The sequence below is a fragment of the Perca flavescens genome, chromosome 6 (assembly GCF_004354835.1).
Source record: "Perca flavescens isolate YP-PL-M2 chromosome 6, PFLA_1.0, whole genome shotgun sequence".
NCBI lineage: Eukaryota > Metazoa > Chordata > Actinopteri > Perciformes > Percidae > Perca > Perca flavescens.
Window position 1 is genome coordinate 24,087,948 of NC_041336.1, and position 27,500 is coordinate 24,115,447.

The 27,500-nt window shown below is 39.4% G+C and overlaps 2 protein-coding genes across 3 annotated transcripts in view; both read right to left on the minus strand.

Moving 5' to 3' along the window:
- Positions 1 to 12,171, minus strand: part of scgn (secretagogin, EF-hand calcium binding protein) — a 12,831-nt gene extending 660 nt beyond the window's left edge. Inside the window, exons 1-10 of the mRNA XM_028580655.1 lie at positions 11,982 to 12,171; positions 11,643 to 11,713; positions 9,138 to 9,230; positions 6,039 to 6,128; positions 4,350 to 4,406; positions 3,986 to 4,063; positions 3,292 to 3,347; positions 2,758 to 2,803; positions 2,549 to 2,608; positions 1,223 to 1,291 (exon numbers count right to left, since the gene is read on the minus strand). Of these exons, the coding sequence (XP_028436456.1) occupies positions 1,223 to 1,291; positions 2,549 to 2,608; positions 2,758 to 2,803; positions 3,292 to 3,347; positions 3,986 to 4,063; positions 4,350 to 4,406; positions 6,039 to 6,128; positions 9,138 to 9,230; positions 11,643 to 11,713; positions 11,982 to 12,051 (690 nt within the window). The 5' untranslated portion in view covers positions 12,052 to 12,171. The remainder of the gene's footprint in view (positions 1 to 1,222; positions 1,292 to 2,548; positions 2,609 to 2,757; positions 2,804 to 3,291; positions 3,348 to 3,985; positions 4,064 to 4,349; positions 4,407 to 6,038; positions 6,129 to 9,137; positions 9,231 to 11,642; positions 11,714 to 11,981) is intronic.
- A 1,591-nt stretch (positions 12,172 to 13,762) lies between these two features.
- LOC114556872 (F-actin-uncapping protein LRRC16A) overlaps positions 13,763 to 27,500 on the minus strand; it is an 86,747-nt gene continuing 73,009 nt past the window's right edge. Inside the window, exons 23-39 of one of the 2 annotated variants that reach the window (XM_028579967.1) lie at positions 26,277 to 26,370; positions 26,013 to 26,111; positions 25,323 to 25,451; positions 25,046 to 25,177; positions 24,411 to 24,586; positions 24,012 to 24,099; positions 23,590 to 23,730; positions 21,753 to 21,819; positions 21,312 to 21,532; positions 21,010 to 21,119; positions 20,656 to 20,913; positions 20,331 to 20,544; positions 17,863 to 17,899; positions 17,409 to 17,675; positions 17,096 to 17,245; positions 15,847 to 16,019; positions 13,763 to 15,751 (exon numbers count right to left, since the gene is read on the minus strand). In XM_028579967.1, coding sequence (XP_028435768.1) covers positions 15,847 to 16,019; positions 17,096 to 17,245; positions 17,409 to 17,675; positions 17,863 to 17,899; positions 20,331 to 20,544; positions 20,656 to 20,913; positions 21,010 to 21,119; positions 21,312 to 21,532; positions 21,753 to 21,819; positions 23,590 to 23,730; positions 24,012 to 24,099; positions 24,411 to 24,586; positions 25,046 to 25,177; positions 25,323 to 25,451; positions 26,013 to 26,111; positions 26,277 to 26,370 — 2,356 coding nt within the window. In that variant the 3' untranslated portion in view covers positions 13,763 to 15,751. Of the gene's footprint in view, positions 16,020 to 17,095; positions 17,246 to 17,408; positions 17,676 to 17,862; positions 17,900 to 20,330; positions 20,545 to 20,655; positions 20,914 to 21,009; positions 21,120 to 21,311; positions 21,533 to 21,752; positions 21,820 to 23,589; positions 23,731 to 24,011; positions 24,100 to 24,410; positions 24,587 to 25,045; positions 25,178 to 25,322; positions 25,452 to 26,012; positions 26,112 to 26,276; positions 26,371 to 27,500 lie in introns of both variants that reach the window. The other variant, XM_028579968.1, reaches the window with a different exon arrangement.

Here is a 27,500-nt window from a genome sequence, read left to right on the forward strand (position 1 = left end):
AACGGAAGGGAGAGGCACAGTGGAAAAGCATTATAGCTAGAAATCAACACTATGCCAGGGTTCATAGATGGGTCGATGGATGACCATCAAACTCAAATAACATCTGTTCCAAAGTATATCATCTCTTTTAGTTGACAGTTACTTAGCTTAGCTCAACACTATTTCCTCTTTAAAATACATTTTGATTATATAAAGAATTTTCAATAACATGAATTCAGTTAAATTTTCAATTGTGGTATGGCGCCACACAGACCTTCAAGTGTTTATAATTCTCAATTTTTCAGTCACATATTTGGAGTTGATGTAGTTGTATAGTAGCCTGGCTCCGCCCTCCTACGTACTTCCGCTCAATTTTCATTTCCCTTCAGTACTCCGTCTGGGTTTGCGGTATATTCATGGGTTTTCTCCGGCCAAATATTTGGCAGTCCAATCAGCGAACAGAGGGAGTGGCTGAGAACGATGACGATGAGGACGTGCGTTAGAAAGATGCGAGCAAAGCCATTCGGTCCGTTGTGGCAACGCTGCCGAATATCCAGAAGTTAAAGCCCGAGCAAGAACAATCTTTGCTGAGTTTTGTTGGTGGCCATGATGTCGTGGTCCTCCTCCCCACGGGGTTCAGGAAAAGTTAGATTTTCCAGCGCACTCCGTTAGTGGTGAAGGAGTTGGCTAAGGCTAACGCTAGCAATGCTAATGCTAAATATAAGCCGATAGTTGTCTGTGGCTCTGGGCAGATCCAATAGTTTTAAACTTCAACAGAGTACCCGCCTTCAAGGAAGTTAACACTTGTTAAAGGAGAGTGGCCAGACTCTCTGTACAAATGAAATGTCTGAGAGTCTGGTAGGACCAGGCTAGTTGTATAGTGTATGGCTGCTACTATCAGTTTGTTTAATTGTTGATTATTTTAATTGTTTGTGTATAAAATAAATGTCCATAAGGATTTTCCAAAACCCAGAGTAGTGTCTTCAAAATTGTTTCATATGGGCATCAATCCAAAATTCCTTTTACTATGATAAATATCACAGAAAAGCAGTGAATCCTCACATTTGATAAACTGATATTAAAGAGTGTGCATATTAAATGATTAATTGTCTATCATTTCTACTGTTGAAGATGTGGTAGGCTCCATATATAGATCTACAACAAGTGTACATTTTTGGTTAACAACTCTAATATATGAATGTCAGACAGCATGTTTGCAACAATCAGCAACATTGTGTCCTACCCTGACCAGCTCCATCATGTCTTTGACAAAGCCGTCCACCTCAGGACCCTCCAGCGCTCCTGTCTTACTCTGAACAGGGAAGAAAGAGACAGAAAAAGAGAGAATGAAAAGAATAAAAGACAGAAAGGAGGAGTGCAGATTACTTAATCTAATTCACCCACTCGCATTATTCAGTCATTCATTAATCTTCCTTTTCTGGGCGTATTGCTTTGGTGGGGCTGGCATCCTGGAGTGTTTGCATGTTAATCATATAGCTGCTTACATTAAATTAACTTGAAATATAGACAAACTGCAGGGAGAATATGATGCATCTGACCCTCCTTCTCACTGCAGTTATGCAAATGCTTTTGCTTGATAGCAGTTTCAAATGGGGCCAAATGAGATAGCTCAAATATTCAACTTTGTGCCAGTTTTTCACCCTCCTACTCAGGATCAAGAGATGTCCTGTGAAAGCCTGCTACTATCATAAACCAGCTTTCACAAAACTTGAAAATGGTGCCAGTGGCTGTGCTGTTAATTTAAGAGATAGAAAAAAGCAGCCATGGTGTGAAACATGAGCGACACTTCTCACAGAGCTTCTCTGAACTCTAAAGTAGTGCAGGCCGAATAAAAAGGTTCCAACTGAGCCATTAGTTCATATACTACTTGTCAATACAGACAAGCTCATAAACATGATTTTACAGAATAAGTGAAGCTTATCAGTGAGTCGTGATAGGAATAATTGACTCCTGTCTGGAGCTGTACTGTGAATGAGTCTGACAGAGTTAACTCATCATCCCAGAGAGTGACTTGACATTATAATGGGTGCTTTATTTTATTAGGTTTCATTACAGAGAAGGGAACTAATTGGGTTCACTGTTGCTGTACCAAGTCCTATTCTGCACGCAGACACACACATTATGCACATTTGAGTATTAGTGTTAACTGAGGATAGAAAATGTTTAGTGCAGGAGATGTCTGCCTTGACTGGACAGCTGCCATCACAAGAATCAAGATTTACTCCCCTTGTGCTATGGAGGAGTCCTTTTATGAGATAGTAATATGTGTAATACACCCCGCTATTGGGCAGCTTTAGTGGCACAGTGGGGGCTGCTGTGCCCATGGGTGCCTCTAAAGGAAGATGTTAAGGGCGAATGTTCGCTGCCCTCCTCCTCAACATAGAATTTCCTACAGGCTAGCTGACGATTCAAACCAGTAAACCTTTTGGTCACAGGCCTGCTGTGTTAAATGTCACATTCTACCATAGTTTCCTGCAGGACAGGCCAGTATAAAATTATAAAATAGCAGTCATCCTCTGTGTCCCACCCAGTGAGTTATTATACTTACAACATCATAATGGTTAAAGATCTTCTCAAAGTCTCTCTTTCTCTCCTCTTTACTGCAGGCCTGGGGAAATGAAGAAGTGTTTTTCCAAAATAAAAAAATATGGGAGGAAAGAAATTAGATAAAATAACAGAAGAAAACTTCTCAAACTGTTGCAAAACAATTAACTCATGTTGTCATCTGCCATATATTAAAGAACGAGATACACTTACATCCATCTCGAACTTGAGCAGAAAATTCTCCTCTAAAGCCAAGATCCTATCGAGGAAGGAATACATATTTTACAAGCATTTTAGTTATCAAAGAGAAGTACAGTACGTTCTTTGTGGTGGAATTATCACCATTTATCTCTTTTTTTTTTTAAATAATTAGAACTGTCAAGAGTTTAGTAAATCCCTTTTCAGTGGATGTCAGCTCTCTCAGCTAGCTATCCAGAGGCATGCTGCTAGGTCTCTCCACCTCCACAAACCCTCATTACACATGCAAGCTCAAACATAACCCATATTTTTAACATTTTAACATCAAAATGTCTTATCCATATGAACCGTTTCTCAAAATGCAAACTGGCTAACCAAAGCAGTAATTGTTTAGATGTTAACATTTGGCAAAATGTGATCTAATCTCTCTTTTATGGCTAGCCAACCATCTAGTGTGTGATGCAGCAGAGATACAATCACAGGTGACAGAGATCTTAGCATTGCAGGGACTTTAAAGAACAAATCTTCTTCCTGCTCTTTGAAAAGTACCTGGCCATGTCGTTCAAATCCAAACAGCCATCCTTGTTTTTGTCAAAGATTTTCATCTGCAAGAAAAGGGAGTGTACTCAAAACCCACGAAAAGAGCTTCAGAGACTATGAATCTCTCTGTGTGTGCTGTTTCTGGTTATTTCCTCACACCACCTGTGACTCTAGAGCCGACTCATTCCATCTGACATTGCACTGAGTGTGAACCAATCTCCTACTAATTCAAATCTATCAAGTAGTAAGAATAAGCTATCTGAACTCTGGGTTTCAACAGAAGTAACACAAACTGCCTTGTGTGACACTGTCTTTTGACATCTGCAGCACACAAGATCCTCTGAAAACATTTCAGTTAGGCAGAATAGCTGATTGCAGTGGCCACTTAAATCTTTTCAGTCTCATGCTGTTTTTATTTGTAAAAATAAACATGTCAATTCATGTACAGTAACCTACACTTCCAAGCTACCTGGAAATAGCAGGATTTGTCTGTTTTAACCAGCTCCACACAACAACAGCAGAGTGACCAATGAATCCAGCTGCACACCAAGTAATGAAGGGAAAAGGTTTAGCATTAACATATCTGTCTAACATGGACTGATTGCAAGTCAGATTGCCATGATACCTGACTAAAAAACACCCGATTAAAAAGGCTGCCTTTAACTGTTTTAGAGCTAGACAAAGTGGAGACTTGTATTACTACCATTGTGTCTGTGTACTCCTCCAGCTTAGCAGATGGCACTTCCTTATGATGCTGTTGGAACAGATCTTTCAGGAAAGCCTAAGAGACAAAAGTTTGTTAATAATCTAACAACAAAACAATCAAATCCAGTGGGTGATACACAATTACACACAGTTCTCTAACACACAAAACAACGGATACTTAGTTAGTGCACATTACATTATGTAGTGAGGAACAGGATAGACATTTCAGTGTACAGTATGAAACAGGAAACAGTGGCTGAGGGTTTGAGTCATTCTCTGCCAATGCCACTATTGAAAGTCGTTACTCTACAGAAAAGAGATGTGTCATTGCTTCTGCTGTGTGTTTGTGCGGACAACTTTACCTTGAGCTCCCGAGCTGATATGTAGCCGCTGCAGTCAACATCGTACTTCCTCCATATCTGCAGTGGGGAGGAAATGGCAATCAAGAAATGCTTACATGCAATGTGGTTATGGGTGAATCTGAAGTAGAAACATGAACCCATAAAAACTGTCAACTGCTGAGTTTTCATGTGTTGCTGCCACTCCACTCATCTACTCTGTTGGCCAGTTACTGGTCGGTTTGGTTTTATCTTTACCTCTCTTTATTTAGGACAATGATAATGTGTTGCATCTTGCACCCACTACAATCATTTTATAGAATGTATCCATTGATCAATTTCCTGGTTGGTGTTACAGGCTCATAATCAAAGAACTGCTAAAAATAAAGCTGAAGTTCTAAAGCGTTATTTAGCTTGAAAAATCAACAATTTGATACTCTGGTTCTTGGCATATTTTTAAGTTCTAACCATACAGTATATGGCTTAAGTCTACACAGGGGCGGCAGGTAATGTAGGCTTGGGTTTGGGCTTAAGCCTACCCAAATGCTCTATCCTGCAAATATGAACATGCAGCTATCCTTGGCACCGTATTGTGACAATCCGCAAGTTAATTCCAACAGTAATCAGAGACATTAAATACACCCTCACTGCGCAGAAGCAATCCCCACCCAAGTCTCGGTCATGGTTAAACCAATACATGTAGATAAACCTGAACACTAAATCAAACCCACAACACTTAAACCCAGGTAACATAGGCCTACATGCACACCCAAAACATTAACAGAACATAATTAAAACATACTTCGACGAAGACAGGAACCGTTCAGAACACAGTCCCATGAACCTTTGCATGGCTTCAGAGCAGAACACAACGGCGTCCTGTCGGCAGTTACAGTATTGTGCACACAACTACGCTAAAGTTAAAGCACACAAACCCCTGTGTATTCCCTGTATTACCCTACTGCTTTTGTTACTATGACCACCTTCTCCACCTTTAGCGTTTATTTACGTATTTTGAATGCGCCTCTGAAGCACTGTGGCCGCAATGTCTCTGCCTGTTCGTCTGTTTGGTTTGGTTGTCATGGGTGATTCGGTAGGTACAGTATATATATAAATAATCAGGCTACATAAAATATATTAATGACAATGTCGTAAATTATATTTGTCAACACTGAGCCTGCTACACGTGGAGATTAACCTCACAGAAAAAGTCAAAGCAGAAGAAATAATTGATGCTTACGATGCCAAAAAGAAGCGGCGCGGATCATATCCTAGTTAGCGGCAACAAGCGCGTCCTCAGAGCGGTTTTACCAAGGATCATGTATATGCGGCCTAGGCTATCCGAATCTACCTCCCTGCCACACTGGCCTACCCAAACCTCACCTCACCTGCCCCCTATGAGTCTACAGTAGGCCTATGTACACCAGGGGATAAGCAGTCCTGTAAAATAAATGTAGGGATGACATGCAACAATGGTCCCCAGTCAAACAATGAATGTTGCAGTCACTCCATGTATGTCTTGGACCACTGGCACATCAGGACACCTCTGTAATTTTTGTGGTTTTATTGATACTGTATAATCTTTACTGGTCTAATAACCTTTTATTGACACATTGTAGCTGACATATTTCTAGTTGAAATTATTAGTAGATGTGGCTCGCCTCATGTTGTGTTGTCGCGTCCCTTGATGTTTGGTATAGTCACTGACCTTACCTTAATGAATTCAACACTGTTGTCCAGAGGAGCTTCTCTGCGGAAAACTAAGAGGAAGTTCTCATCTTCAGGGAGGATCATATTGGCCAACTGGAAAACAGGTCAGAGCAGAGAGTAGTGATTGGATAATAATGTTATATGAGGCTTTTCCAAGTAGTAGGGGTGTGACGAGACACTTACTCCACGAGACGAGACACATCACGAGATTGGGTTCACGAGAACGAGACGAGATTTTTTAAAAAAATTTGAAGAAATCCTCAATGATGAAATATATGAAAGGAAAATAGTTTTTTTATTCAACTGACCTTGGCTTCTTTGTAGAGGTTTGGGACTACAGTGCGAGTTAAATGCGCGCGTGATGGGATGACGTACCTCGTTTCCAGTGTGTGGAGGAGTCGCCGAAATCCAACATTTTCCACCACAGAAAATGGCCTCATATCAGCTGCAATGAAAACGCCTATGTCCCTCGTTATTGCCGTGGCTCTTGCACTTACCGGTGGCAGAGATGCAAAGGCTTTTAGAGTTGTTTGCCCTTTTAATGTTTTCGTCGCGGGTGCAGTAGTTAGTAGAGAGCTGTGGTGGTGCTGTAAGTGTTTTTGCATAGTGCTCGTGTTAGCCGCGGTATACGGCATTTTTTTCTTACAATGTTTACATATTGCGTTCGTCTTGTCTGTCACTCTTTCGCCGTTTATTATTTCCGCAGGAAAACCAAAATGTTGCCACACAAATGATTTAAAAGTGGCAGGGGGATCTTCAATAGTAATTTCACGCTCCATCACGCTGACATAACATCGCCTCACGAGACAACTTTTCACCTCGACGAGAAATTTCGTCACGTTTTAATCTCGCGAGATCTCGTAAAACGAGATCTCGTCACACCCTTACCAAGTAGTATTTTATTCTTGGAGAGAGTAACAATTACAACAACAATAACGGTACATTGAAACTCAAGAACAATTTAATCCAATCCGGTCTGGTCTTGTAATTTTGATCAGATCAGGTGACAGTTTTTATTAGATCAATTTTCTACAGAAGAAAGGGATCCAATGAAACTTTTTAAAGTGAGGTCTGTGGATTATCCTGATAAGATGGGACACTCTATGGAAAGAAGATTTTTATTTTGTGTTAAGGTGGCAGCAGAAGTTTCAGCCGCAGATATCTCACAACCTCTGCAAACTGGACCGATCTTCAGTACGTAGATACGTAGTCAGAGGGACACGTGAGAATTTATGTTGTATTGCCATTTGGATGACCGACCCTACACCTGGCTCCTCTCCAGTTCGTGTTGCTTCTCATTTTGTCTGTCCTTTTATAGTATCAGCCCCCCATTAGCAGATTAAACTGGCCCCCTTCATTGGTCTAATTATAATACAAGATGATACTGCGAACTTTTGTTTCACAAAGCTGAAGACCTGCTCACAGTCAGAACAAGCGCAATGCACCAACAGATTGATGCCAACTCCAAAAGAGCTGTTCAGAAAATAAATGGAATCAACAAATGCCAATGCCGGATGTTTTCAGTCGTTTCAGATAATTGGATAACCCTTGCGTATACACAAAGTAGCATATACACAGTAGGCCTACCTACTGCAGTGTCAATACAATACTGTGAGACGGCATACACCAGCAGAGTGTAACTGTTCAGACTGTATAGAATTCTATGGATGGCAGTTGAAAGATGGATGACAGGTTGAAACCCTAATTTCATCAAGTATCCAAACACTGAAGTGTCTTTGAGTAAAACAGAGCCGCTGCCAGATCCATGACTGTTGTGTTGTACAAAGCTTCAGGAGGGAAGGTTTCTAAATTTGGGATCATTACTATTAAAAATTCAAAAAGTGCAATACATTCATGGTATCCTGCACAGTTGCTTACCCTGCAGTAATAGTAGTTTCTTTAATGTCATTTAGAATCATAGTGTTTCTGTTATTTATTAAATCATATAACAACATATGTAAATGTCCCAATGAGTTCCAAACAGTGAGGTATACAGAAATAACATTCGGAAAAAAGAGCGCACGGGTATCAAATCGGGAAAGAAAAAGATGGGTGCGTCCCTAGTCGACAGGGCGTGTAGCTACTGTACAAAGAGGTTTGACCACACTGTTCCTGCATCAGCCACTGTAAATCATGTAATTGGCAAACACGTATTGATTTTCTTACCCATCTTTATGAGTAGAAGCTAAAGCCTTTGGCGTCTGTGGGTGCAATGCATTAAGAGATTGGCCTAATGAGTGGGTACATGTTTCTTTTTCATAATAAAAGAAAATGCACTTCATTCCTCTGATGAAGCACTGCTGCTGTGCCAAGAGTCCCATGCCTGCATCAATTACTCAATGTGGAGACTGAGAAAGCAATCTCGAAAAATGATGGCTTTAAATTTCTGGGAAAAAGCTTGTTAAATTGTCAGTCAAGTTTGATTTCATTTAATGAACTGACTCAATCAAAAAGTCATTTAAGAATTAAGCTTAATTCATTACATGAAAGAGTCCTACTTGAAGACCAAAAGGATCATTAGATTATTTCCCATTAAGAAGTATCATTTTACCTGTTCAGATTAGATTTGTGATACCTTTATATAGTGTATATATACACAGTAGATTGTTAGGTAATTAATTTAGGTAAATGGTTTAAGTGCTGCTCTCCTCTGGCTGTCTCTTCAGGATGGCCTCAGCATTCCCAGAAATTAGTTTGCTTTCTTCTTTATTATGGTACAAGCTGCATCATGCGTTGATATCTTATAAAATAAGATAAGATGAAGAGGAGATGCAGTGGAAGATGGAGAAAGACAAAGGGCTGAGTGGATTAGATGAGTCAGACAGAAGGAACAGAGAAGAGGAAGAACATTTAGAATAAAGAGGAAGTTAGAGTGAGAAGGTTTTATTGTGCAGATAGTCACAGAGAGAAAGAGAGAGAAGTAGTGTTGTGTGGGAGTTGGGTATATGTCGTCGAATTGCCTAATTTCAATGGCAGTCACTCTATGCACCATAAATATGAAGGAGAATGTCATAAATCAGTGATTACTCACTATTAAGTACCCTACATTTAGTATGAAGGAAATGAAGTGAACGAGGCATTTTAGACACAGAAATTGCGTACCTCTTCAATCTGTAGTTTCCCATCAGCAGTAACATCATAGGCGGACATAAACCTTTGCTTCAGTCTCTGGACTCTCTCTTCAGTCACTTTCTCCTGTAGAGACACAATACCTAAACATTAAAATGCAACATTGATTTTCTTGACCCAAAGCCACCATTTAACTGGACAGAGATATATGATGATCCAGTATATGATGGTGCAAAACGAAATGCCATTTACAGTAATTTGTAATTAAAAAAAACATGTTGTATGTTAAAGTTATTCTTTTAAATCACATTTGAGAAAAGAATATTAAAGGACAAACACTTAACTGGCTGTTAGTCAAAGTTATTTTAAGCAATGTCACCATGGATACTGCTTTGATCTCCCATTTTTTTTCTCTTAAGGTTTGCTTTCTTAATGTCACTTACTCTACATGTCCTCTTTGGTCTACCTGGTCTTTCTAATACACAGAACAAAGAATGTGGGCATTATACCACAAACATGACATCATCCAAGACAAGATGAGATATTTCTAATAATTTGCGATGCATTTGCTGTGTGTTAGTCAATTGACTTGACAACCTTTGGCTGCAGCAAGCATTTTACTGCGATACCTCAGTTAAATAAAATATATGAAACCTATCTAAACTTTCTCATCCATCTACACCACTGTGCTATAGATAATGAAGAGTCAGAAAGTACATTCACTCATGAAACGTGATGTACTTCAGGATATGGGGTATGAACGTCTTCTAGTTAGATTATAACTAAGGATAAATCAAGAAAAAAAGACAGCTTGTTGCATGCTTATCTGAGTTAAGGATCACATTTCTGTTTCCTGTGCAGACCAGTCTCTTTATTAGCCATAGCTCAGACAAAAGCTTGAAGCAACTGAAGGTGAGAATATGTGAAGTTATTTTAATACAGATTTAGCAGCTAGCAGTCCAGCATCTCTTTGAGAACCCCCCATCACTGTACTGTAACTATAGAAACCTGTTGATCAATGGTGCTGAAGTCTGAATCAACGTTTCATGCAGTGCAGACAACAGTCTGCAGGCTAGCAGATGCTAGGTCCTGGCTCATTACAGGAAGACAACCATTTATCTTCACCATCAGTTTTCTATCAGACACTGACTCATGTTTGGCACCAGTAATCTCCTGTTGCTAAGCAGAAGTTTTAAAAGCACATATTGATATTTGACTTGATGTACACTATTGACATTGTGTACACTGCATAACAAACTCATTTATTCAGGGATTACTGATATATTAAACAGTGTGTCACTTGCAAATTCATTAGGTTGCATATGAGCATTCATTAAAAATGTGTTCATTCATGTAGGAGAAATCTGCCTAACTACCGAATATGTTGCACTAGAGGAAATGAAAATACAGATATACAAGATAGAAAGGCACCATGTAGTTAATGGCACCCAATGGCTGAATATAATATACTAATAAAATGGCTGTGCCATTAGACATACACAACAGTATCCTGGGGGCATTTATGATGGAAAGCAAACATCAGAGAGACAAAGCACCGGTGGTCTGTTTGTTTTAGTACAACCCCATTAGTATGCGAAGGAGTACAATCACACACACATGTACTCATAGTTGTGTGCCCATTTGGTTTTCCATTATAACTGGTCAGGAACTTTTCCTTTGACAGTAACCAGAGCTCTTTTTAAATCGTTACAGTCACCCCACCCATCCACATAACTTTCCCAGAAGCTAATTCAAGATAGAATGTTGACAAATGGTGTCTTACATTAAATAACCACAAAATGAATTACCATTGTATGCAGAACATTGAATTCAATGGTCAATTTCAAAATAAATAGTTACCTGTACTTGTAGAACATGTGCAATACAATAAATAAGATAAACTAAGAAATATAGCAACTATGCCTTAATTCCTGAGATCAACAGTAGGGCTGGGCGATATGGCCAAAATCTTTTTTCCTGAAATAGGTCATTATATATTTCGATAACAATACATACCACAATAAAGCATGTTTTAATTCAATAAATAAATCGTCAATAAAATAGCCACATGATAAGACCTATTTTTTGTATACCACTGTGTGAAATAAATACTTAAGAAAATACTCCATACTTCACATTTGTTATTTTATTGTTAAGTGCAAAATTAACATAACCGGCAAGGATCAAAATGTACAGAACCGTCCAAATGATATATATATATATATATATATATATATATATAAAATTAATGAAATATTGCCATAATGCAGTTCAGCTGCTGGTTTTTTGACATAGCAATAAAAACAATATATAAACATTTATACAATAGATATTTTTATATCGCTTTGACGATATATATCTTCATATCGCCCAGCCCTAATGTACATTATTTAAACTAAGTTATTCTAGCATTATCATTGATGTGGCAATATGCATTTGTCAATATCAGTTGGAATTGATGTTCCAGTATGTGCCTCTGTGTTTAAACTGCTGTCATCACAAGTTATGGATAAATTCATCCAAACAAAGTTGACTTACCTGATGACCCAGTTTCTTCATCATGTGAACGAAAAAGTCATCAAGCTCTTTACCCTCAATGTAGCCATTATCTGTCAAAGAAAAGTAATTTAGGTTATAAAGCAGGTGAATTTTTCTCAAAATTCAAATATGACTAAGAAATTTCAATGCAGTCACTAGTAACTCTATCACTGCCAAATTATTTTCATTATTTTGAGTTTTGACCCGTGTAAAGTCTGGCTGTGCACCTCTGGTCAATCCACTTACAGACCAATACTTATAATTAAATTATAACGTGCTGTAATTTCTGTTTAGGTATATTTATGATGAAAAAAAAAAAAAAAAAAAACCTGTCCTCACCATCTGCATCGAAGTGTTGCCAGATTTCCAGGAAACCAGCTGCATTCAGGTTTTTAAAAGCAGTGTCCATTTTAAGAAAGACAGAGTCCACTTTAACACATAAAAACAACAAGGACTGAGGTGACAAACCGTTCAGTCTGCTTGGTTGACATATGCTCTTTCTGACTTAGTAAAAACCACACCTCCTCTGCGTGTGAGTGAGTGTGTGAAAGAGAAAGAGAGAGAGAGAGAGAGAGAGAGAGAGAGAGAGAGAGAGAGAGAGAGAGAGAGCATAATCTAGCATAGTATTTGCCATCTGGTGGCTGTAAAATTACATTGCAAAGTAGAACTTTAACAAAAGTAAAAAAAAAAAAAAAAAAAAAAGACAATGCAGAAATGTTGAAGCCTGCAAAATTGTTTTTAATCAATGTTAATATTTGCATGAAGAAATCCAACACCAGCAGAATGACTGGGGGACCATTTTGATCTATGACAAAATTGCACAAATAATGTATCAAGACTGATAATGAGCAAACATGTCATTTGTATATGCATTTGTCTTCCAGTTGAAGGAAAACGGTCATTGTTTTTGCATTATTTCTTTTTTTGAAATTGATGAAAATAACATTAAATTGATTACATGTAATAAATGAATACATACAAAGAATTAATTTCTACATTTATGAACACAATGTACATGTGAGAGGAAAAACAACAAAAGGATCAAGACATCACCGGCCACTGTTTTTCATTCCAAATAAGTTACAAACAAACCCCTAGTATAGTAGTGTACTTAGTACCAAAACAATATAGGATTTGCTGTGTTCACATAGGCGTGTGAATGTTTCACAGTGTGTATAATACATGTGCGTATATTACACATACATATATATATACACACACGCACACTCCTAGATGTAAGAAAGCACATATATACATACAGTACAACTCACAGCCACATCATGCAGTCACACACACACACACAGAGTCTAGACTCAATGCTACTGGTTATTTTCACTTTCTTCACTCCGTGCACCAACAGAAATAAAGATGGATTCTCATTTTTCAGGGTTGAACAGATCAGTCTTTCAGACAGACAGCTGCTTCAGAAATCCCAAACAGAAAGCAAAAACAGAGAGAAGAAGGTATCCACAGGATTTCCTTGCATCATAAAAATGGCTAGAAATGTCAACGGAATATAGCACACAGCCACATGTGTTCGCTTTAAAGTAATGTTTTTTCTTTTTTTAAGTGTCCTGGAACACCTTTCAAACAAAAGTGATGTTTGAGTTTTGGGGCTGAGACTGTAAATCAAAGCAGTTGTTCACATCAGAGACTAGATTAACTATATACAGCAGGAACAGTGTTATTTGGGAACCATGATTAGTGACAAAGATGCAAAATCTTATCAGAATCCCACAAAAAGACATCGATAGACACCATAGGAAACGGTCCACCAGTAAGACCTTTGGCCCCGACTTGACTTGAGGTCTGGTGCATGTTTAAAATAAACACTGGAGCACACAACTAGATAGTCTAAAGTTAAAGTAATTCCACAGTGGTTAATTCTGATATAATGAAACATCATTTGGATCTCACATATAGTTGTACACTGCTGCGTTTCACATCATATATGATGGCAGAGATGGGACAGATTCCCATGTTAATGCAATGCAAGCATTTTTGTCATCAGTTTGTATGACTGTTAAAAATACTGGCACAATATTAATTATAATTGGGTTTATTTTCCTTGAATGATGGTTGACGTGAGGCATTCATGTTTGTTTGCTTTTTCAGAAACACTTAAAAAAAATCAAAGTTTCCCGGTCATAATTACAACTTGAATGTTGATAAACGTTAAACTGGTAATTACTGTACAGTAACTCCAATATAACATGAGTGCAGCACAATCTAATGCAAAGGCTAAATGTCTGTCCCAACCTATAGGATATCCAAAATTAGTAAAACTGCATGATTTTAAATCAAAGAAAACAATCCAGCGCTAATGGGACAGATTTTAGACAGAGGTACAAGTTGCCCAAAAATCTTAGTTGCCCTTTTTTTTTTTTTTTTTACTTAAGTTCATCTTGGGTACCTGTTTGATGACTGCGCAGCAGTGTAAAAAAGGCATTTCTTGCTCTTAAATGACAAGGATAAGAGGAATTAGCCTGAGACCTATGATGTTATTGTTTTTATGTAGCATTCAGATCCTGAAAATGCTACAACCAGAATAGCCAAGAGGTCTATGTGGTCAACATACAGCTCCCCCCAGTCGAGTGCACATTCACCTCAGACACTGCATTATCAATTATTCTTTTAACAAATGCCAACTCTTTATAGGTTGTATTTCAAATAATTATCTTTGAAGAGAATGAAGTGAAAGTGAACTGAATTTAAAAGCCCTGAAGGTCAAGTCTGAAGCGTTTAAAGGCTGGAGTTCCCTCAGTGTCCCGCTTTCACACAAAGATCAGACTGAAGAGGTTATCGTCAAAAATTGATCAAAAAAGCTACTGAAATGGGAAGAAACCGTCAGTGGCTTCCATGTTGCCTTCAAGTCGATTATGTATGAAAACCTTCTTTTTGAGTAAGTTCTTTGCTTTCATTGGACCATCAGCACACCAGGGGAATATTAATGCATGTCAGTGTCTTATCGGAAGTGTGGAATCCATCTGTCTTTAAGAGCAATTCAGAGTGTGTATGACTGTGACAAACACTGGCACACCACACCGTTTAGACAATATGTTTGACCAAAAGACATGTTTATGATGGCACTCTGTATTGCACTTTAATGACAGACACATACTGCCTTTCCTCAAACTGTGGAAAAAGGCGCAGTTTAAAAGGTATCATAAAATAAATGTTTTTTTTTCCCCACAGAGAACAGTGCTAGTTAACAGTGCTGAAGCCTTATTGATTGGTTTTCAACAGTGAAGTTAAAGTGTACCACAGTCCTCTCAAAGCAACACTTCATATGGTCACTCCAACTCTCCGACACAAGACAAACAAGAGTTCAGTTGGGATGTTCGATAAGGTCTTTAACTAGTTCAGTTTCCTCTGAGTGACCAAGCTACATCAGATGTGTATTTGTGATTCATGGTGTACTGAGAGTCTCAGCTGAACCTGTATTTACCTGAAAAAAAAAAGATGAATTGCATAATGGATTCAGTCACCTCTGAAGTCCAAAGAAAGGTAACTTGCACATACTGAAAATAGCATATAGAAAAATCTATACAAATATATTGAAGGAACAAAATGCCATTGGGTCCTGGTCTGGTCGTATGTACAGTACAGTGATCCTGGTATTACTGTTACATGTGTTTGGTCCCTGGGAGACTAGCTACTGCAACAAATAGCAACAAGACTTTAGATTAGTAGCACACTCAATTTCACAGTCTCTCTCTGTCTTTTGCACATAAAATCGGCTGGTTCCTGAAATCATCTCTTTTTTTTTTTTTAAGTGGTTTACAAACTCCATTTATGTTTCTGTATTCATTGGCAGAATACACTTGTTCACCCCAGGAACCATTTCCTCAATTCCATGAGACTTTTACCTGACAGCAGAGAGTAGGAATGAAAGGAGAAAAGGCTGTTTGTGAGAGAGAAGGAAGCTCTTAGGAGACTTAGCACAGTTTGGTTTACTAGGTGAAATGCGGCTGAAAAACTGAGGATTTATTCCCCCAAGTGTTAGTATCAATATTTTTCATCACAGATAACCAAACTAACTTGAAACTTTGTATTACCTGATACAGCAGGTCCTCTTTGCGGTCTGACAGAACGTACAGGTACATCCTCTAATATAAATGAAAACATAGTGATTTTATTCCCCCTTAGTTGTTAACTAAAGTCAAGGTGTGAGCAACAGTTATTTGCTGTGAATTCTTCCTACTTATATTAAAATAAAGTCCTTGTCTGCCTCCTCCACAGAGTCTGAGGACTTCTTGCGCACAGCCTTGTCAGGGTTTGGAGCTTGGCCCTTGGTCTTAAAGGAGCCATGGTCCTCAGAGTTGGTGCGGAGACGGCTGGGTCTCTGAACAGAGTCTGACACAGACCCTGTCCTCACTGAAAACAAGAGAGAGAAGATGAAAATAACAGTAAGTATTGACAATGCTTAGAGCAAGGGGAAGACAGCAAACAAAACCAGGAAGTGATGTAAAACACCTTAATCCCACCTTATATTTATATTACATTTCAGTTTATATTACACCTTATATTGATATTACCCAAGGCTGAATAACTACTCTGTCTACCAGCAGTGTGTGTACATATCTCTTTTATACAAAACAGCCTACTGACAAAAACGGCTCATTATTAAAACTGTAGCAGCAAAACAAATGCATAGAAACAAAGGATACTTCAAATATACAGCACCAACTTAAAAAAGAAATAATAATATAGAGCTAGGAGAAATTCCTGAATTCCTAAATTATACAAAGCTGTGAATTTTGTGAATATGCAGATTGTTATCCCTGTGATTTACTGGTGGTCTGTGCAGAATATTTTCCTACTCTCTGCCCAATGCATGATGGGATAGATGAGAGTGAATACTTAAAAGGGATCCTGCTATGCATATAAAAAAACAACACAGATTTAATTAAACTTCTATTGAGAAACAACAAAACAAAGAAACACACCAAGTAGCCAACGGTTTCAAAAGAAATTCTCATTTGTCCGAGAGCAGAAATTATGCTCATGAACATGAATCAGGTATGTATACCTCTGACAGGCCCCAGAGGGTGTCACTGATAACATACAGTTTAAAAAAAAAGGTAGGGGAGGGTTACCAAGGGAGACCAAAGCAGAGGATATCATATATAAAAACATCAGAGGGAAGGGAGCAAAGACAAACAGACAAAAATCACAAAGTTGCCAGGCTGTCTGTTACATAATAGATAACTGCTGTCAGATCTTGACAGTGACATCAAACATGTGCCAGTCTATCTAGGAGAAATCTGCTCTGGCCAAAGGACAGGATTCGGGTGAAGGAGAGAAAAAAGCAGCTGCCAAACTGTTTGTAAGAAGATTACTTCTTACTTTTTTCCCTGCAGTTAAAAATCTATTCATGTATTAGCATTAAGGCCATGGATAAGCTACATAAAGATTACATTTTTTTTGATAAGACAGGTTTTATGACCCACCATCCTGAGTGGTTTTGTTGGCAGAGCCTCCTGACTGCAGACCGGTCTGGCCCTCTTTGTCTTTCTCTGACACCGTCCTCTTCAGCGTGGGAGGAAGAACTGTGACCTTAGGGGACACACTGCCACTGCTGGGGGAATCTGAGCTCTCATCTGGCGGTAAAATTATCAGAAAACAAATACTATCAATTCAAACAAATGTTGTCTTATCTGTCATACAATCTCACCGGAAGATAAAAACTGAATCAATGTAGCAACAATCAATGTAGCAACAATCTCCTCTGCGTGGCAATCTTATCCAGTGCTCGGACTGTACCTATGCTCCTGCTGGTACTGCTGGTCCTTGGCTTCAGTGGGATAGTGGGTCGGGCGGCCAGAGCAGGCTTCGCTCCCTGTGGCACCGGTGGTTTGGGACTCACGGGTCCCCCAGGGGAACTTGAGGAGGATGTAGCCCTTAGACGAGGGGCTGGGTCAGGCTTAGTCTCGCCACGAGGAGGGGTCTTCTCTGGAGAACCAGATGAAGGGTCGGATTTATGAATTGAGCCACTAGGAGACCTACTTTCTGGAATGGTGGGCTTGGCTGCTGGCAGATGCAAAAATAAATACATTTTTAAATCATGCACACAATGATTTTTAGGTACTGTATGGGCATGACACCAGACCCCAAAACAGGAACATGAAAATAATCCACTAAAACCAGCTGCAAATCTAAATTAATCATTAATAGTTAGCTTTTTTCCATGTTTACCTCAACACATAAAACCACTTACCTGTTGCATTGCTGTCAGGCTTGTCAGGGCTGGAAGACTGGAGGAGAAACAAAGACAAAATATTGGATCACTATACAGGAGTTCAGAACGGTAACATATTTTAATTTATTATTTTAACTGATTACTCTAACCTAGAAATCTAGAGGGACCCTAGCGGCAGCAAATGTAATTGCGAGCTGGAAAAACCAAACTCTGGCCGGGCCAATCACATGGTATATAGAGTCGGTGGGCGAGCTTATGGCTGCTGCTGCTGGGAACTGCAGTCTTTCAAATTGGCTTTGGCCGCGACTCTGGAAGACTTGGAGTTAAGCTTTTCTTTGAGAAAAGAACAAAGAACGGCACTGAAGTCATTCTTAAAAAAGGAGTTTTGCCAACCAGATAAGGCTAAAGTTTAATCTATCAACTAGCTCCGCTACCTTCTTCGTTGCTCTGGTTGGTTGTAGCGCTAACCTATTGCGTGCAGAGGGAATTTGAAAGACAACAGTTTATCTGGCCCCTTGGATTGAGCCCTGTCAATGGTGAGTTCCCAGACCCAACATCTTGATCTGGGTCTGGCTTGTCAGGCTATGATTACTCAGTTTTATGACATAAAACCATAACATGAAATCTAGTATGTACCAATACTGTACAAAATGTTAATAAAACATTTTCTTCATATAACGCTTTAAAAAAAAAAAACTCAAAGGTTAAGACCACCTTTTTGAGTTTGGTATATTTACTACATTGCACTCAATTTAATATACAGTATATTTTTTGTTTGGAGAAGTGGAGTAGTGCAGTGCTGTGAAAGTGAATGTACATAGACCATTTAAACAGAAGGGGGCGCCTTTGTGTTAGAAAATGCTCAGGATACAGCTCACACACCCAAGCTTTGTATTACAGTAGGTAATCTCCTGAACAGCTCGCTCCATTTTACCTGCATACACACAAAGACACACATGCACAAAAGTACATGCGCACATGCACACACACCTGGAAGCCAGCCAGAACAAGCAGATGGCAGGAGAAGCTTTAGTGCCACTGATACAAGGTCAGAAAAACCACTAATGCTGCAAACACCATAAACCTCTTACTACACACACACACACACACACACACACACACACACACACACACACACACACACACACACACACACACACACGCTAGTTAGGGACAAATTATACATCTAGTGAACACACTTAAAGGTGCCAACACCATCTCATATTTCAAAGAGACAATAGTATACAAAACATACAGTTATTGTCCTTATTAAACTCTTGGGTTACGCGTTATCTCACTAGTTCGGCTCCCACTGAAGAAGTGACTGTAGAAAATAGAGCACTTATACTTTAAGGCATCTTAGTGCATGTGAGAATTTTAAATAGGTGAAATATTCCCACTACATTTATGTCCTGCTGTGAGTCATGACAGAGAATTTGCATATCAGCCTTCTTTCTTGTCTTCATTTTGTCCATTTGCTGTTCATTCCTCCATCTCTTGCACTCTGCACTTCCCTCCTCCTTTGCTCCTCCATTCCTTCCACCTTGTCATCTGGCAGTTTTTTGTGTGTTTTTATGTTAACATTTTGACAGGCGCAATTACTATGTATGTTTGTGTGTGTGTGTGTGTGTGTGTGTGTGTGTGTGTGTGTGTAAATGCTTCTTCTTTTGTGTTGTCCTAGCTGGAACCTGCAGTTAGTGAGTGTTGAACAAAACAGCCTTGACAAGTGGAGACTGAACACCTTCAGGGCTTTGTCCCCAAAACAAAATCTAATGTTATACCACTATCATAAAACCTTCAAATCAATAAATGGCTTAAATGCAGCTTTAAAAAAATTATTTTTTATCTACTGTTTTACTAAAACACTGTTTTTACAGTCTCAGATCTGCAGATGGAAGTCTAGACTTGAGTCCAAAGGTAATCACTAAACCTTTGAATCTCTTTCAAGAAATGGAATGAGCTTGAAATATTTTATTATCTTAAATTTCTTTTTTTTCATTTTACAGTCAGATTTTTCCATTTTATTGTGGTTTATTATTGTCACTTTGTTTTTGCTGGTCTTCTTGTTTGCTGTATTTGTTTCTGCATTTGTTCTTATTTCAAGGTCCCCTTCTTCTGGAGCTTTCAACCAAATCACATGGATCAGCAGATTGAGTTTGCTTAGTTGCTATGATTCTGACCTAAAAGTTGATGTACAGGACCACGTGATATGGTAAAAAGCTCCAATAGAAGCAAACAAGTCAACCTTGAGTTGAATTTATTTTGTCAACTTCTCTCTGCAATGCTAAGCACGAACTATCAAGCTTACTTTGTGAAAAGTAAATTACGACCAAACACAAATATTACTGGTGCAGGATACACCGTTTTTAATGTGGGGAGTTAGCATCATCTTGTCCTTTGTGGTTCAAGTCCGGTACATCTGTCCCTTGCTTTTCCTTATTTCTTTTTAACCGCGGTGCTTACTTTTTATAATCACACCATCTCACCTTGTGTGCTCTCCTCTCCTGCTTTGCCTTCATCTCTGCCAGAAGGCCACTGCCCCCCATCATCTGCAACCCCGGGTACCGCCTGCCTCCCTGAGGACTTCCTCGGCCGTCTGAACTCTCCCAGGGCTCGTCTATAGAGTCTGGCGTCCTCAGCTCCTCTGAGCGGTCTGAGCTGCTGCTGTAGTCTGTGGGCTGCGAGCGGCTGGAGGCGTCTCTGCAGTGAAGACAGAAATGATTAGAAAATCAGGAATAGGGACCGGTACATTGAGACTGATGTAGTTAGTCGGTAATCGGTTGTTTTATAACAGAAAATATTCATCTATACCTGGACTTTGGCTCAGGCGCTGGGCTCTTTACTGCCACCTTTGGTGAGGAGGGCTCCTCGGGGATGGAAGCCGTCGTCGAGGCTACAGAGGCTGAGGATGGACCTGAAGCTGGAGGGGTTGCCTGATTTTTCTCGGGTTTATCTGATTTGTCAGATTTATCTGCTTTGTCGGATTTGGCAGAACGTTTGATGAGGTTTAGGAATCCTCCTTTACTCTTCTTCTTCTCTCCATCCTGAGATTCTGAACTCTTGGAACGTCTGATAAGAGAAAGAACAAGAGACAAAAATACTTAAGAAACTTAAGAGTACAATCTACTGCAGTCATTTAGGAGGAAAAATATAAATAAAGCATACTTGGAATCCATCTTGGTGACCTTTGTAGAGAAAAACTCGTCCACACCCTCATCCACCCTTCCCATGAGGCCATTCTGCTCCCCATCCTGAGATGGAGTACTGTTGATTTGCTGAAAGAGGAAATTCAAGAATCTGATACCATGTCCGGAACATCTGATAAACCGTAGATCTACGGTCTCCGTGTATTGGAGTATTTGGTATATATCTTTTGTGTTACATGTTATCTCGCAAGTAAATGAAAGTAAGCCTCTCCTGGAGTTACTTGAACTTAACTTAAAAGATCCATGCAAAGCTTTACTCACAGGTATTTTACTGGAATGTGTTTTCTTGTTCCGGCGGGGTCGCAGTTTGGTGAAGTGTTGCAGCTTTTTTTCCTCCTCAGATGGCAGCTCCACCATCACTCCTGGTGCTCGGTGCTCCAGTTTGGGCAGGACTTGAGATGGAGTAGGTGGAGTTTGAGATGAAGGGTCCTCCACATGGACAGGGACGTCTTCCAGGGCCTTGTCCAGGTCAAACTCCATCTCTGTAGATTGGATGGCCATTAGGTTTGTGATTAGATAAACATTAAATCAACATCAATATTAAGGATTTATTTAAAAGACCAAATATTGAATCATTAAAACCAGCCAGCCTAATCCATCACCTTTTTATAGTATGAAGCAGAAAGATAATGTACTATTTGATTCTAATACAACTCAATGTCATATAAAATATATACAAAAAATATGTAATTAACTGCTTACCAAAGGCACGAGACACCGGCCGAAGCATTCTGCTGTGGATGCTCTTCCTCTTGGATTTAGGAGTCACCTGAAAAAGGATAATAATCAGACAAAAGTTGTGTTAATTGTTAACAAAAATAAGCCATGTTCTTATCCTGGGAAACAATTAAACAAGCAATATTGTCAAAAATCATACAGTTTAGCTGACTCAGGCTGTTGGATCCTTGGTTTCCTATTCAGGATTATGTTCAGTTTATTTGTAACTACACTAGATTTGACAGTCTGCCAGCTTGCACTAAGACCAAACACCATCCTACTTAATCATAACAGTTAACAAACTGTAGAGGTTCTGCATTGGATATATCACACACATCTTGTAATATTTTTTTCTTTGGGTTAAAATGTGTGCCATGATGACAGTGTAAGCTAGAATAAGACAAACCTCTTGATCTACATATAGACAGGGCCTTCTTATGTTTAATCAAGGAACACTCGTGAATGAAATAGTTTTTTATTATGTATCCTAAAATGTAAAGTGAGAGAGAGAGAGTTAGGTCAACTGTTGAGGTTATGAAAAACATACAACTTATTTCACTGTCTTCATACATTGGTAGAAAGTAAACACAGTAACATGTGTTGCATATTATATTACATGTAGGTTATGATGATGACCGTGCATTGAGTGCAGAGGAGCAGTGCATTGTGGCTGGATGCATCCATACTGTAGTTTTTCTACACTCTTTATAATAAATCGCAGGGATCAAATATCTAAATACAGGAGACTCGATGTGCTGTAGTTGAAGCTACAGCACAGAGGACTGTGTAGCAGGCAAGCATAGTGATGAGAGTCAGAGAAGAGAAAGAACAGTAAGATGAAAAGAAAGTCGCTTGAAAGGAGATTATAGAGAGACAGTCCAGAATTACTTACACTGGTGCAGCACAAAATCTCCATGGAGCAAAGGTGTAAAGAGAAGGAAGAACAGAGGAAAAGGAGATTGAAGAGGAAGAAAGACAACACACAGTAAAGCCTAGTGAAGACAAAAATGAAAGAGATAGCTGGTTTCATGTAAAACAGGAGAAAGTAGAAGTAAATAGGATAGAGAGGGATATAAGATGAAAAGAGGGGTAAGACACCAGAGAAACAGACAGGATATGAACATGCAGCTTCCTGTTGACTGCAGCCTGCATTTACTGTACTGTACATCATAACTAACATACATCGTCACAGCGATTGTTTCTACAACAAATCTACATAGAAACACAGAGGTTGAATAAACTTGAACAGTGGTGGATGGCAAGTATACATTCATTTATTTCAAATGTTTCACTCTCCATCAATGTCCTTCTCTCTTTCCATGTTCCTAGTCCTGGAGAGTATACTTCACTCATACACATATAAAGATTTATGACAAATGGTTTCCTATTGTCATTCTTCTATCACAGAATTAAACCTGACCCAATTCTTTTTTTTTGGAAACGTGAATCTCTTGTCTTGCTAGACTCTGGCAAGTATCCACACACATATCTGCCCTGACACAGAACATATAAGCCAACATGAACGGTCACTTATAAAAGCAGTAAGCGTAATTTTTTGTTGTTGCAAAAAGGTCACTAATACCAAAATCAATTCTCAATTGTCTAAAGTAAATGCAGAGATGCCAATGTCAATCTTTCCAGTAAAAGGTAATATTACGTCAGATGTAATTGCTTGTATTTGTGTCAACAACTAAATGTAACAGGTTGCATTTAATTATTTAATTTTACTGAAAATCCAGTCACATGAAAAACACAGGAGAGCTAGATCATAATTCATGAAAAATCATGGACAGTTAAAACACACATTACCACCCAAACCTACCATGCATGTCTCCAGATCCTCCAGCCTCTCAGCCTCCAGGAGCTCGGTCGATGCCCGTTTAGGAATCTTCTCCTCTGGGACGTCCAGATCCACCGACTCCTGCTGCACCAAGGGGCGACCTCGCCTCACCAGATGATCTGCCTGGGAGGACGAGAGGAGAGGAAACAGGGAGCAGAGGTGTTGTAGGAAGAAGATATGGGTGCAAGGAGGAGAAGAAAGAGGGAAAAGAGAAGATGTGGACAGACAAGTGGAAAGAAAAGGTGAACAGAGAGAAAAGGTGGAATTCACAGAGAAAGGAGGATGAAAAGGGGTGTCAGAGAGATTTACATACGTCACAACCAAAAAAATTTAGATTTTCAAATTAACAGCCAAAATTAATGTGGCAGTGAGCCAGTTGAGAGCTCTTATGACTTTAATCTTACCAGAGTGTGTTGCGAAGTGGAAAGAGCCTCCAAAATCTCATCAACAATGCGATCGGACAGAAAGGACGCTAGACTCAGCTTCACCTCACTGACACAGATGGAGAAAGAGAGTGATGGTCAGGTAGCAAAGCAAGACAACCGAAACAAACATAACTACAGAAAGATCTCAGGGATTTGTCTGTGAAACACACATCACACACTTGGGATGTCACAAGAACCGGTACTTCGTTACCAACTCTGTACCAAAATTCTGAAAACGTGCCGGTACTCATTTTTCCACAGTAGGCTACAGCTCTCCTTGCACCCACGCCATAACAGAAAGTTGAAACTAAAAGAAAACACTGAAAGAAGAGTGACATGAAGCTGCCCCCCCACACACACACACACACACACACCCACCTGATCTTGTTGATAATATCCACCCCAGACTGCTCCAGGAGGGTTTTGGTGACGAAGCTTTTGGGTACGACCATCTTGGCTGAACTGGCCTTCATTAGCTCTGGACGAAGACTACTCCTCTTCATCACATGGGGACACAGAGACTCTGCTGCATCCACCATCGACTCCAACAGAGTCTGAAAGGAAGGTAAGATAAGAGATGGATGGATATGAGCGAGTGTGTATATAAAGAGGGCTTTGATTAAAGGAACTCCTGGCTGACAAAGCGAGTATACATCTTGATTTGATAACCCACCAGCAAATAACTTCAAACTTGTTTTTATCTGAAATTGGTTGGTATGAAAAGTGCTCTATAAATAAAGATTATTATTATTATAATAAATCAAATAAAGTGTGTTGAAGTCTTTTCCTTAGATTCAGTGTTTTCTGTTCACTGCCTGTAGGTGGTGCCTATTTTCTAGTTTTCAGTCTATAAATTACAAACAGACGCTGTAAACCAAAAATACGGTGAAAATGATTTACTTTGACCGCTTGGAAGTATTAGATTTGTTTTATTAAAGTATTCTTTTTTTGGTGGCTACAATTCATAGTTTACCTTACCATTTTTCTATCATCTTTGGAGTATAGGACCCTACCTGTAGTTGTTGGTCCATGACAGTAGTCACCTCCCCAGCCATAGACTCCAGTTTCTCCTGGATGGGTCCCGCTGACGAGCTGTTCACCTCCTCTCTGGCAGCTGATCCTAGGTGGTAGAGGTTAGGGAGCAGCTGGGGAGACACAGAGAGAAGGACAAAGGATGGACATAGGAATCAAAGAAAGGCTGTAGGAAATTGATCTTCAAATCATCTTCTACAGAAAACATTTCCATTCACATGCACCAGCGAGGCCCATGTGTAATGTGTCTTTCCTCACCGTTTTAGAGTTCCTGGCATCTTTGATCAGGTTCTCTGCTGACCTGACGTCCTCCAAGATGGCGTCCGTCTCAGAGTTCCTCAGAGAGTTCAGGTGGTCCTGCACCTTCACACAAATCCTGTCAATCATCTGGAAGACATGAAACATCCAATGCTTAATACATAAGCATTCGTTTTTCTGACTTAAATAAATAAATAAACAGATAAACACTCTAGGGTTAAATGCTATATGAGTTCGATACCCAATATAAATATATAATAATTATTTTGTTTTGCTCTGTGTGATGCTGATTTACCTAAACAGAAATAACTACAGTGGCTAGACACACTGCTTAATGAAACAAAGCTTTCTCTTCACAGAATATAAATGTAATCTACCAAAGGGAGAAGTGAGTGCAGTCAAGGCGAGCTTTAAAATGTAGTCTCAAAAACACAAAAATCTCTTTTTGCCAGGGAAAATTTTTTCCTCTTCCTTTGTCTCAAGACTAGACCAAAACACTCTTGAGCGGCTTTACATAAAACGTTAGTGTACAGTTAAGTAAGCATACTTTTTTATTTTGTATCAAACAATACAGTCCTATCAACATTATAAACAATAATAGATTAAGTGGTCACAAACGTATAGATTATAGTGTATATGAATTCAATAATTCAATCATGTAAATGTGTTTGTATCAGTTTATTGACACACCTGTTGTGTGGTTGTGGTCACGATGCCCTGCTGCAGCCGATAGGCTTGTTCCTGTAGGTATTTTCTGGTTTCATGGTTCCTGTACAGATAATTCTCAATCTGGGGAGAAAACACAAAGCAACTGTAATGATGATATAAAACAACCGGCTATTCGGTTTGATTTTCCCTGAAGTTGTTGGACATAGGGCATTTTTCTACACTAAAAAAATCCTGTAATGCTATTTAAAGGGCAGCTGGAGGAACCAATGAGAATTCTTAACATACCTTTAGCAAGGCGTCTTCTGTCTTCTCAGGGCTGGCCTTCAGAGCCTGGGAGGCATCGATGATGGGGATGGGCATGAAACGAATGGTGAAGTTCCTGATGGACACACAGTTAGTTCACATTACAGAGGAAGGGAAAGCGGCAAAGATGTGTGAAGAGATGCACAGATACAGACAGGTCTTCCAATAAACACGAAGGATAATAATGCATTTGAACACAAACATATAGTATATATGCAATATGATGCACAGTTCGGCATCTGCAATTTCACTCAGTAAATATATACAGTAGACAAATGCATCCACTTGTGGTATTTCTTGATACATTCATTTATAATTTAAGAATATCTGCATATTATTTTACAAGGTTAACTTGCTGTGATTAAGTGTATTGAACCATGACATATACAGTGTGTGTGTGTGTGTGTGTGTGTGTGTGTGTGCGCGCGAGAGCAGGCGTGTGTATGTCGGTGTGTGTGTGTGTGTGTGTGTGTGTGTGTGTGTGTGTGTGTGTGTGAGAGAGAGAGGTGTGTGTGTGTGTGTGTGTGTGTGTGTGTGTGTGTGTGTGTGTATGTCGGTGTGTGTGTGTGTGTGTGTGTGTGTGTGTGTGTGTGTGTGTGTGTGTGTGTGTTGGAGACAGCATTATATGTGGCCCAGCCCCTCAGCTGCTCTCACATTGGTCTATTACAAAGGAATTCATTGGCAGCATTAGAGAGGTTACGGATCTTGAAATAGGTCACCACGCAGGATTAATATCCCATATTAAAATGGAGAAGAAGGAATGACAGGAGGAAGAAATGAAGACAGTAGAATGGAAAGCAGAAGGCACAGAGAGATGAAAATGAGGGCGTTTGGAGGCAAAGGAAAGGCAGGAGGGGGAGTCAGATGTTGTTGGTTTTTAACCTTAAAGGCAAAATGATTCATATTTATTCAGCTATGCCTGGCACGATAAACACATGCACACAGCGAAGCACCACACCAGGCAACATGGTCCCAAAACTAATAAGATTTGACTTCTGTGTGAACCCGTCTGCTCTCTTACCTCGCCTCTCGAACTCACAGGCAAGGACATGGCCATGGCATGGCAAACCATTACATTCATTACCGATAAAGCTGCCGATTTCCTTCTCAATTCATTGATTGCATGCTTTATAATTTAAAATCTTCAAATAAAGTCTTCAAATCACTGCTTTGTCCAAGTAACCCAAGATATTCAGTTTACTATCA